Raw genomic sequence first — 13,067 nt, forward strand, 5'->3', positions numbered from 1 at the left:
CACAAAAGCAGCTAAAAACAACCTTTGCTCCCTATTCCTTGGGCTGCAAAGTGTGCTTTTCTCTTAGAATCTAACAGCCCAGAATCTAACCCCAGGTTTCTAGGTCTGTGCTTAGATTTCTAGACCATGCCACTTCTTACCCGAATTAATAACCCTGATACAAGTCCCTCAGGGTTCAAACTGAATTTCATATGTAGGATGTAGGAACCATCGCTTTTCCAAGTGTTTGCCTTCAGTCTTCAGCAGTTTTCCACATTAATCATGATAAGCACTCAAACAGCAGACTTCCTTTACTAAAACCAGACTGCAATATGGGACTGTGTACAATACGAGGGGGCTCCCTTTTGCCTTCAATGCACGTTTAACTCCCACTGATTCATTAAAAATGAATTGTTTTCCTTGCAGCAGTGACTGCACTACAGCGATATCTCTTAAGTGTAAATAGGCCTGGGTACTGCAGCCAGTTGTGGTGGTGAATATTGAGTTTTTATTCCCATTCACTGTCCATCAGAAGAAGCCATTGTGATTTTCATGTGTACTCATTTCAGAGTTATGTGAAATGTGAGCAATAGCTAGTTACATTCTGAGGTCGTCTCTCAATTAAAAGTTGGTTTTTCAAGATTAAACTTGGCATTATATTTTAGCAGAGCTATATGGTTTCTTCGTATAATGAATTTTGAATATGTTTATATGTTTAAAAGTCCTCAATCCTACTCTCTTTTCCCCCAGGTAATCCTAGAAGTCTGACGATTAGAGCATCTATTCTTCAACCAAAAGGTGTTATTGGTAATGGTCCTGAAAGTGTCAATTTGCCTCAGCAACCTGGGACTATCTGTATCATTAAAGTAGGCTCTGAAGTTATTCACATATTATTTAGACACTGTTTATATTGTCTTCTCCAGAGAAGACAAGTGATTTCAATTTTTGTGTATATTCTACAATTCAGCTCTTTCATCAATTCAAGGCTATAAAAAAAATCTACTGTACCTTATTTCATAGTTATGGTGCTGTAATTTATATGGCAGCCTGTTTGAAAAAATTGCAATAATTTGAGATTACTAGGGCCCAGACTGCAAATTTCAGAGCATGTGAGCTGAATTCTGTCCCTTCTGCAGCATCACTTACTGTTTCCAATTAGCTGATCTGGCAACAGAGCATGAGTGAATCATAGAATATCAGGGTTGGAATAGACCTCAGGAGGTAATCTAGTCCAACCTGCTACTCAAAAGCAGGACCAATCCCCAATTTTTGCCCTAGATCCCTAAATAGCCACCTCAAGGATTGAGCTCACAACCCTGGGTTCAGCATGCTTAAACCACTGAGCTATCCCTCCCCTGAAACAAAGGGCCTGATTATGTTTGCAAAACCTTTACTGTTGTAGCTGCTAGAACAGTTAAACAACAAATTCAGCCAATTTAAACACATTTTATTAAAAAACAATGGCCCCAATTCTGCAAGCTGTTCTATCTAGTGGGCCCCTCTTGGGAGCCTCACTGACTTCCATGGGACTCCACACTGTGGAGCTCGTTGTAGGATTGGGGCCTATATATATGGAATATTGAACAGCTGCCACTCTACCTTTTCACTGAAAACTGAGTTAGAGGTCCGACAGCCACAGACTGCTGCTGAAATGGCAGATTGCCATTAAAACTCTCAGGGCTAGATTCACAAAAGGACTTAGGCACCTAACTGCCATTTTAGGTACTTAAATCCCAGAATCAGGCCACACTAGGATTCACAAAATCTCCATTCAGGTGCTGCCAAACCCTGTAGGTACCTAAACTTGCTCCATACCTAAATATTTGCAGTAGAAGTTCCCTAGGTGCCTATGTTTCTGAGCATGTTCACTACAGGCCCATGCCAGACAGCCAAGCCCTAGCATGATGCATGAACTGGGAGAAAACAGGTGTTCCTCCACCTAACTCTCCTGCGGGACTTGATCTGATAAGCGTGGTCTGAGCTAGCCTACCCAAATGTGTCCTTCTACGTGTGCTTGCTCAAAATGGCTGGTGAGAGCAAACTGCCTCATAATTTTTAGCCCAGTGGTTAGAGTACTCATCTGAGATGTGGCCAAGCCCATTCCACAATCTCCCAGCTGAGGGGATTTGAACAGACTAACCCCTAGACTATGGGGCATTTTGTTGTAGGGTTCCTTCTGCCTCTCCTGTTGAGGCTGTTACACAGTGGCTAAATAATTTTTGAAAATATAATTAGAGCGGGGGGACTGAATCATAGGTTTCCCCCCTGAATGCACTAATCACTAGGCTACAGAGTCATTGTCTTTCCTCCTCCCCCGCACTCAATAATTTCATTATTTATCCACAGTGGAACAGCGTCACCAGGAGAGACTGAGAGAGCCTCATGTCAGACTATACCTTAGCCTAGTCAGTAGGGCACTACCCTGTTCAAATCCTTTTCCCTCATTGGTGGGTGGGGGCTTGAATCAGGGACCTTCCACATCCCAGGCGAGTACCCTAACCACTGGGCTAAAAGTTACAAGGGAGGCCCTCTTCTCCACAGTTCCTTGCAGATACAGCCTCGGTGCCTAATTCCAGCAGAGGGTTTGCAGCTGAGAATCATGAGCTGAAGGAGGTACCTCCCAGCTGGCTGGACATAGGCGCCTATCTCTGAGAAAGTGGTGGGGCTTAGGACACACCCATCACCTTAGCTAGTTTAGGCAGCTCTCTGTCTAGCATGCTGGTCTTTGTGAATCATACTCTAAGGAGCCTTTCTTTCCCCATTCATTGTATAGGGAGCCTAGGTACCTAACTCAGGCTTTGGGAATCCCAGTGATTTTTTAGGTTTCTACAGGTTAGGGGTGGTGATGCTCAGTGTTGGTATGCCTAAATTTCTTTGTGAATGTAGCTCTCACATCCCATCCCCTTCCCTCAGCTTTCCTGTATTTCATATCCACAGGGACCCTTATTATCTTTGTCCTCCACATCAACATTTCCCCTCCTATGCGTTTATTATTGACATAGTATCAAGTCATAGGATGTGTGCTGGTCTTTCAGCTGGTTGTTAATAATGCTAGCTCTGTGCCAGTATGTTGTAATGCTTCATGCTCCACTTTGAAGATGCCATGGTCTGGTATTGGGGTTTATTTTGATATCAAAAAGGTCTTGGTGAAATCAACTATATGTGTTTAAAACAGAAAGCTTCCTTTGAAACAAAGCAGAATCTGCAATGATTTAAATAACAGGCCCTTCTGTCACCCTTCACGCATTGAAGTTTTCCCATGGGGATGCATTATAAAATCTGTTGACTCATAAAAGGAATTTGTATGTTCTTAAAATAACATTCGACTTCTGAATTTCAGTAAAGAATTCTCAAAGTTAAAAACATACTATAAATATGATTTATAATTATAATTTAAAAAAAATAATTGGAGCAGGGGGGACTGGATCCTTGGTCTCCCCCTTGAATATGCTAATCACCAGGCTACTGAGTCATTGTCTCTTCCCCTCCCCCCACTCAATAATTTCATTATTTATCAACAGTGGAACAGTTTAACTATATGTATAACATGTGCATGTGCACTTTTTTCCAAAATGAGGGATTTGTAATTTAATGTAACAAAGTATACTCCTGGAAAATAATCTTACGTTAAGAGTTCTGGGTCACATCCTCTGCTTCTGTAAATTTGTGTAGCTCAACGACTTTTGTGATGCTATGCCTAGTCCCAGTAGCTGTAGACCTGGCCCTAAATATGAATAATCTATACACAGATTTGTTTTGAAAGGATCAGTATGCTTTATTAGAACTTCAATCCTTTGAACTGCTACCCTTTATTTTTATAAAGGATAATTATACCTTTATTTTAGCATTTTCTCCCCACATTGTTATATGTTTGTGCCACATTATGGCCCCAAGTCAGAAAGATAATAAGCACATGTCTATTATGAGTTTATGAGTAGTCCTTTTTAAGTCACTCTTTTCAATTCTCAGTTATGCTCAGGCCTCATTATACCAAGTTGTGCAGCATAAAGGATCCATAAAGAAAACTACACCTGTACTCACTTTAAGGTCCCTTTATGCTGTCAGGTGTTAAGAGACCTCAGCATGACTGAGAATCTGGCCTAATGGCCTATTTCTAAACTCATGGTTGAAGTGAGGCACAGGCTTCAGCACCTTGAATCAGAACCCTTATTCTTACTTTCAGGAGCTTACAACATAACTACATTCTGAACTTCCAACTACAGCCTGAAAATGGGCTAGAGATTATGTTGTTACCAGTCTTCCTTTAGCAAATTTTGCTGTACATGTTTTTATAACCAATTTTGAAAGCTGGTGGATATATTTAAATACAAGAAGCTTTTATAAGGTATAAATTGGGGAAGAGGGAAATTTTCAGGTTACTGGGCGTCACCCCAGAAGACACCTGAAGGTAAGTGAGGAGGGCCTGTTGATTTTTTAAGCTTTGAGGAAAATTTGTCAAAGAACAGTTATTCCTGCTCCAAATGAAAACCTATATTGAAGATGTACATGATAAAATGTGTGTTTTTAACTCTTCGCTGTGTCTTTTGGTGTGAATTATGGATGGGGTGTCCTCTGGCTATTAAGCCTTGTCTTTGAATTTCCTGGATATTTAATTTATGTATTTTGAGAGTGTGTGTTTGCAATCAGCATGTAAACATCTTTTACAGTTGTTTGACCTTTAAACTTAGATAGAAATGATTCATTTCATATGTTGGATAATAGCTTTGGAAGCACTGCATTCTCAAATATAAACATCTGTGTGATCAAAGATACCTCACATATTGCATGTCAAATATTTTTCTTCACCACCAGGATAGGCTGTTAAGCTAGTTCTTGCACTGTTGGAAGATTTAAACTGTTGAAATCTCAGATGTTAAACCACCCATGAATCATCAGAGTTAATTGTATAGCTGGGAGCATCAAAGTATCTTATATTTATTTACCATATGTTAAAATTAATCAAGTCTGAGCTCTCTCTCCAATCAAAGTACCTTGTTGTTTTTCAGGTTATATAAAGAAATGTTAATGGGATACATTATCCTGCAGTGTCTTTAGAGCAAGTATCTAAGGCTGACACCAGCTCTGTATAAAACATCTGAAGCAGCCTTTTAAAAGTGGCAGAATTCATTTGTGTAATGCTAAGGCTGATTTCTTCCTCCCTCTAAGTTATCTGACCTCCCCACACTAATTGGTTTAAAGATGTTGTATCTGACAGAGTTAATTTACTTTCCATGAGCTTTGATTCTGTGTGACACATTAGAACAACATGTGCAAATTTATTCAGAATGAACAACTAAATTCAAGCCTACAGCAGAAATCTAGGGTCTGTTTTAAATTATCTTTGATAAATATACTTTGAAAGCTCTGAACAAAACATGGATGGACCTAATAGAGATAACCCTCACTTGTGTTTAGATGCCAGAGACATTGAACACCTGTCTGTTGTGAAATAGATCTTCAAATTCTGAACCACCAGAGAGTAAACATTACAGACGCCTCCATAGAGCTTCCTAGCTGAATCTAGTGAATCTGATTAATCACTGAGCACAATTAAATCTTCAGAAATATGTTGATGCTTATTTACTAAACCATTCTGTAGACTAGAGCTATTGAAATTGAGGTACTACAGCAAAAGAACCTTAATGTTAATGGATACTTATCAGTTCGTGCCGCTGGTTGCTCTTTCCTCTTTGACTCCTTCAGAAATGATCTTCTGTGTCAGTGACTCATTTGGGGTTTTTTAATCATTTCTACCAGACTGTATTTTCCAGTCCCCACATAGATCACACCTATTACAGACCTGTTCCGTTCTTATATTTTCCCCAAGTGCTTAGCATGTTGTTGTTTGTTCTATATTACTCTACTTACTTCTTGCTCCAACTCCAGCCAATTTACTATTGCTTAACCCGTTTTTTACTTAGAGCATTCAATACAAACATTTTATACTGTTAGCATTTAACAGTCTCAGTACACCTGAACACATTCTTGTTTTTCCAAGGCCTGATCCAAAGTTCACAGAAGTTGGTAGGAACCTTTCCATTGACTTCAGTGCGCTTTGGAGTAGGCCTCTGTACCTCAACATCTAAGGAATTAAATGGTCCACTCCTTTTATTAAGGGAGTTAATGTGGTTTAGTGGCTAGACTGGGAGTCAGGAGAACCAGGTCTTCTAATCCCAGGTCTGCTTTTGGCCTCACATATGAGGATGGGTAAATTGCATTATCTCTTTGAACCTCAGGAGCTCTCTCTGTAAAAACCCTTTTCAAAGGGTTTTGGAGAGCTGTGGAAGAAGGGTGCTGTAGAAATAATCAGCATTACTGTTAAATACTTCATGAAAAAACACCTCCATAGGAATTTAAATCAAGTAGCAAATGAATTATTTTTGACAATGTTTTATAATACTACATCATTAGTTGTTATTTTCTAGGAGAAAACGCTTTCATTTCCATTATAAACACTGGTGCCAGGTTTCACTAGAAGAGAAAATTCTGCATTAAGGAAGGTTTGTATCAGTTTATAAAACATGCATAAGGTAGTGCAAGTCAGTTGGCAAGAAAAGCATTTAATGCCGTTTAGCATACTACACCCATCAATTAATGATGAGAGCCAGTGATGGTCTTTTTGAGAGAACAAGAAAGATGTTCTGTTTCTTGAATACGTCAAGAGCGAATTATAATTATAATATGTCAACAGCAAATTATAATTCCTTAGCATATACGTTACACTGTACAGTAGTTCATTATGGTACAAAGAAAATATGCCTGTGTTAACATACAGTACCAGTGGTTGCTTTTATTGGATAAGCGGATCTTAAGTAAATATGGATAATTCCCCACTTCTTTCTGGTCCAAGAAACAGGCCCAATCTTGTGGGGTGCTGAGATTTATCAATTGCCATTAATGCAACTGGAAAAAAAGTTATTTTATAGCCTTCACTACGTAGTGGCTGCTCTTGCTCTTTAAAACTCAGTAGTTTAGGACTCAGTTCCCTGTACTGGTACAGGAAGTTCCTTCACGGGGAGAGTCAAGAATATATTAACTAGGGCATTTGTAGCAAAATTTGGAGATGTCAGACAGCAGAATTGATTAGCTGATATGTTAGAGATGGAGTTGATATACTGGTGGAGGAGTGAAGATGTGGCCATGTCATTTGTATACATTTCTTATTTGCATTGTCATGGACCAGAGCCCCAGTATGTTAGGTAACATACAAACACAGAACAAAAACACAGTCCCCGGCCAAAAGAGCTTACAATCTAAGTATAAGAAAACAGAGAGATTGCGACAGACAGACAGGGGTGTACAAGGAAAATGAGAGAATATCAATCAACATAATATACATATAACTTAGAGGCGTGCATGGGAGTGCAGGTACTATTCATACTGGCAGGTAGTCTTGATTATCAAGGAAGCAGATTTTTTTGTCAAGGCCTGTATTTTGCATAATTTAATTATTATGGAAGGATACTTTTATCTCTACAAGAAGAACAAAAAAGGATGAAGCAAAACTAAGTTTATAATCATTGTCTCTACAAAAAAGAGAACAACATCATCTGCATGTTGATGAGAACTTTCAGGACATGGAAAGCCCATTGGAAAATTCATAGGATCTTGTCACTTTCTACAGAAAAATTACATCGTAACGATAGAGTGTTTTGCTTCTCTTTGCAATGGACTCAAGTGGTCTTTGTGTTATAATTATTGCATAGAAATCTTTTGATCTTGCTCAGTGATTGCTGCATCAATTTCTGTCCCTATTTCTTCAGTAAAAACTTTACTCCTGGCACCAGGAAGAAACAAACAATGATTTGCTGGCTGTGTAGTAGTAGGTGAAGCAGGTAGAAATAGCTTACTTGTAATGTGTAACTTATTCTATTCAGGGGCTAAATACCTGATAATGTTCTGCTTCTGTTCATATTGTATACAGTTTGTCAAAGTCATTTTATTCATAACTTTTTATGTTAATATGAACAGATAACTAAATTGTGTGGTATGCAAAGAACTGATTAAAACTGTGTGTGTGTGTGAGAGAGAGATCCTTTGCTCGTATAAATCAGTGAAGTTAATTGACTTTCAGTGGAGCTATGCCAATTTCTCTGCCCTACAGATCCTGGGTTTTAAGATACTCGTCTATCTAAAGAATTTTGAGCAATGAGTGTTTCAGGGAAGATGTGGGGATGTCCTTTATATGGTATCTGAGGAATTACAATCTTCAAATTTTTAATTAGAATAAGTTTTTGCACCATTTCCATTCTTGTTACAAAGATTGTCCCAATACTTTATAGAACCGGTGTAGTACCATTTGCATCCATGTGCTAAAAAGTTGGAATGAACATTCCTATGTTTTCATTCTGATGACAAAACAAAGAATGGCAAAAAATGAATCCATTCTTTGAGAGCCAGTGTGGCCCCAGCACATAGGGCAATGGACTGGGAAATGCTAACCAGGTTTTATTCCTGGCTCCACTAGTGACCTGCAGTGTGACCGTGGACAAGTCTCTTCCCCTGCTGAGCTTCTATTTCCTCTCCCATCCTTTCTGTCTTATCTATTTAGATATTAAGTTATTCAAGACAGGGAATTCTTTTACTCTGTTTATACATTGCCTAGCCTAATGGGACCTTGATGTTGGTTAGGGTGTCTAGGCATGGCCATAATACTACTACTAATAATAATAATAATAAAAATGACCCTATTGAAATGAGAGAAGAAAATGATTAAAGCCTAATCTATTCTAATGATAACTTTAGAGCCTGATCCTGCTGCGTATGGCTCAATGGCAAGTTTGTCATTAACTTTATTGGGAGTATGATCAGGGCCTACTAATTTACAGTTATCTTATGGTCTGTCTCAAATGCAATATTGCCTGCACTATGTTTGTAAGTTATGATTCTTAATAGACGTGCTAATAGATGCATAATCTGCCAAACCATCACAATGTGTAACATTTGATCCAACTGTCACTTAAAAATTTTAAGTAAATCCTACAAATTCTTGAATTTATTCCAGGTTTCAGAGTAGCAGCCGTGTTAGTCTGTATTTGCAAAAAAAAAAAAAAAAATAAAGGAGAACTTGTGGCACCTTAGAAACTAACAAATTTATTTGAGCATAAGCTTTCTTGAGCTACAGCTCACTTCATCGGATGCATTCCAGATGGACATCATACCAAAAGGACTGAAGGAAGGAATGCATCCGATGAAGTGAGCTGTAGCTCACGGAAGCTTATGCTCAAATAAATTTGTTAGTCTCTAAGATGCCACAAGTCCTCCTTTTCTTTTTGTGACTTTATTCAGTTTTCTAACAAAATGCAACTGCACGTTTAGCTTTGGCCCAGAGACAACTGGAATGGCAGTATTCTACAATAACAGCACACAATACTGATGTAAGCTATACTGTTCTGGGCCATTATTGGAGGATTCTGACACGTTTTCTTAGGAGTGTCCATCAGAACAACTAAAGTCTATCCAGGGGAGGCATGTAATGGAGGCTAGGTGGATTTGGGACCCTTGGAAAAATCTTCCCCCGCCTTGGCCCCAGGGCTGGAGGAGCTTTTGCTCCCCACCATGGCCCTGGGGTTACAGCAGGGGCACAGAGCTTTTCCAGTCTCGGGGCTGCAGTTTGGGGAGGGGAGAGGAGCAAGGGGGATCGCAGGGCCTCGGGGGGAGGGGAAGAGGCGGAGTGGGGGTAGGTTGGGGGAGGGGAGGGGATGGAATGGAATGTGGGAGGGGTTCTAGGCTCAGACCTCCAGCCAGAGTCAAGAGCTCTGCTGTGGTCCCGGCTGAGAACTCGACGGCTGCCAGGGCCGAGCTCTCAGCCACACACACATACCGCCCCGCCCCAGCTAGGGCCATGTTGGTGCTGGCAGCAGCGAGTGGGGGTGGGGCATCAGCCAGAAGGGGCAGGGCAGGGGCTAGCGTCCCTAAGGAGAAGCTTCACACATCACCCATGAGTCTATCACTGGCTCTTTCATTCTCATTAGTAATACTGAAGTGACTGCTGCAACAGTATCTACAAAATTAATACAGGGATAAAAAGTTCTGTTCGTTTTTCTCTCCAGATAGGTTAGAGGCACGTGACTGCTATTTGCTGCTTTTTATAATTGCAGGTAGTAGGAGTATGTATAATTCATTGTTCTGATGAGGCATTTGTAGGAGTATAGGTAAAACATCAAAGCTGTAGATGATGTGTTTTGATAGATATTGACAGAAGATTGAGTGGATTATGTACCTCATTTTCTGCTAGAAAGCTATTTCTATGCAATTTTAAATTAAAAAGCATTGGTATTTCATTTAATCTGGGATATGATTTTGAAATTTCTGATTGTTAACCAATCTTCTTTTGCCTGCAGCAGAATCTGAGCACTGGCTTCTGTTGGCCCTGCAGTTATAAAACTTAGGCAAAAAGATCAAAACAGTTCCCATGAATTTTCATTATTCATCATGGGGGGTAGGAAAGGAGAAATCTATCAAATACACACAAGATGTGCTCTCCTGCTCAGATTGCTTTGCTCACTATCTCAGCCCTTGGTATTCTTGTTTAGTGTACTGACTTGACTTTCATTGGCAGTCGTCATGATTATAAATACATTTAACACAAAATAAGCAAGAAAACCTTATGCAGCAAAGTGCCATAGTTTCACACAGCACTAATGCTATTCGATTAAAAACAGTTATTGCATTGCTTGTACATGAGATATTTAGTCATAGAGCTATCTCTGCTTTATATAGGGAACAATTGGTGACACATTCAGTACTGTCACCAGCATTTCTGTTAGCTTCAGATGCGTTTGCCACAAAAAGCTGATAAGTAGTTCAGTATATAGTTTTATGAAAATAGGATCCAGATTCCAGTTTAAACTAATGGGAGTTTTGCTTGATTAAAGACTGGGAAATCTGGCCCAAGGTATCCATGGCCTAAAGAAAAAGGTTTTAATTAGGCTCTTCTCCTGAATTTACTATCACTCTTTACTTAATGTTTTAGGATGACTTTAGCTGGAGAAAGCGTGGTATGGCAGACCACTGCATGTGGAGGTGGGAACCTTACTCAAAAGAGTAACAGCTGTGTGGATTGGGGATTAGTGACATTAAAGTCACTAATATGATATTTTGACTTTATTTCTTGATGATCTCAGTGTATTTCTTAGATCTCGCAACTCGAGTGGGTCAAAATTTTTCCTTCAAAACCTTCCTTTGAAAAATTGGGGTTTTGACTAACTGCTATGGTAATACAAATAAAAATAAACAATTTTTCATGGAAAGTGTCTACTTTCCTTGAAAACTTTCTATTTTTCAATGGAAAACCTGAACATTGAAAGTTTCAGGCCAAAAACTGATGATTGATTTTTTTTTAATTTATTTTTTGGCCAAACAATGATAATTATTAGGGCTTTTAGTTTTTTTGATGAAATATTCGTTTTCTGCAGGAAATCCCCGCCACCCCCCCAACAGCTCTACTGTGAACACAGTAATACAGATGGGTATGTTTGAGACTGACATTAGAGTTGGATGAAATGCTTTGTGTGAAAAGTATAGGCAGCAGCTGAACTAAATTTGTCTGTTTTTGAATTAAAAATTCATGAAATTGTGAAACAACTGCGAGAGATATTGTTTAGAATAAAAAAGTTGAGCAAATTTTGACCAGGAGGATTAGGCTGAGTTTTCAAGAAGTGTTTAGAAAAGAATGGAGAGGAAGAAGTGGCTGTAAAATAAGGATACTGTTACTGTACCTACTGACTATATATAGGTTTGTGAGGCTTTGATTTTTATCAGTAAGTGTCTGTAAATGTCACTGTCACCATTCACACACAAACCAATGGAAATATTTTTTCATTGCCAATTTGTAAATTTCAATTATCAGCAAAGTAAGAAAAAGCTGCTTGATAATTTAGTTTGATTTAAGGATATTAACTTTTTATATTTTGATATGTGATGTTGACAGTTTGTGTTTCAATGGTTAAAAAGCTTTAACTTTTTGAATCTCAGTGTCTGTCATTGAATAATTGTCTAGTTCCCCCATGATTTTGCCAACTAACTATGAAAATTTTAATCAATAAAAATCTAAAAAAATGCTGAAATATAAACACTGATATTATCCATCAAAATTATATATAAAATAATCAAGTTCTCCCAATACATATAGTTGTAGATATCTTAAATCTGGTATGTTTTCCTATCTGTGTATCTACCATGCTTTGAGATACCACAGTGATCAGGGTCACCGTGGTATCTCAGTGCCTCACAATCTTTGATGTGTTCATTCTCACAACACCCCTTTATGGTAGGGAAATACAGTTATCCCCATTTTACAGATGGGGCCTTGGGGCACAAAGAGGTTAAGTGACTTGCCCAAGGTCGTATAGGAATTCTGTAGTAGAGCAAGGAATTGAACCCAGTTTTTCTGAGTCTTAAGCTAGTGGCCTAACCACTGGACCATACTTCCTTTTTTCTAGGATGAAAATCATTAGCTCTGTTACACAGCTAGCCTTTCTGTGTTTGTTTTTTCTAAGTGTTTTGCGTGGGTGGTACTCTAATCTAGTGGATAACTCGCTCCATGTAAAAACACATTTTTATTTTTTTGAAGTGAAGACAAAGTCTGAATCTGTTGTTTGGTGGCAGCGAACATAATGATAAACATTGAAAAACATGTCTGAAGTTGAATTCAACAACATTTTCAAGATTGCCTTTAAAAAAAACAACCTTCATGGCACTTGTGATAAATGAAAGGGTGAGGGTAACTCCCTTATATGGACACCCAGCCAGCAGCTATAAAATCTCTCTTAGTAGCTGTTCTCTATTTATCTGTAAAAGGTTAAAAAGTCTCACTGCTATGCATAGGTAAGTGAGTGGACACCTGGCCAAAAGAGCCAATGGGAAGGCTAGAACTTTTTAAAATTGAAACAAGACTCCCCTTTTGTCGGTCTGTTGTTCTCCTGGGGGGAGGAGAACTGGGCAGCAACTACGCTGTAAGAAACTTGGGACTATGTATGAAAAATCCTTGATATCATACCTAGAAACACTCATTTAAAACCCCAGATATGTAAGTAGATCAGGAAATGTCAGGAAGACACGATTAGGTTTATGTCTTTTTATTTGTT

The 13,067-nt window shown here is 38.8% G+C and overlaps 2 protein-coding genes across 4 annotated transcripts in view; one reads left to right on the forward strand and one right to left on the reverse strand.

Annotated features, from left to right (window-relative positions):
• The window catches only part of C2H8orf88 (chromosome 2 C8orf88 homolog), a 68,641-nt gene extending 63,891 nt beyond the window's left edge, over positions 1 to 4,750 (forward strand). Inside the window, exon 6 of the mRNA XM_043539374.1 lies at positions 730 to 4,750. Within this exon, the coding sequence (XP_043395309.1) occupies positions 730 to 747 (18 nt within the window). The 3' untranslated portion in view covers positions 748 to 4,750. The remainder of the gene's footprint in view (positions 1 to 729) is intronic.
• Positions 1 to 13,067, reverse strand: part of NECAB1 (N-terminal EF-hand calcium binding protein 1) — a 121,038-nt gene that overhangs the window by 30,421 nt on the left and 77,550 nt on the right. The gene's annotated exons all lie outside the window — the stretch shown is intronic.

The sequence above is a fragment of the Chelonia mydas genome, chromosome 2, assembly GCF_015237465.2.
Source record: "Chelonia mydas isolate rCheMyd1 chromosome 2, rCheMyd1.pri.v2, whole genome shotgun sequence".
In the NCBI taxonomy this organism is placed as follows: Eukaryota; Metazoa; Chordata; order Testudines; family Cheloniidae; genus Chelonia; species Chelonia mydas.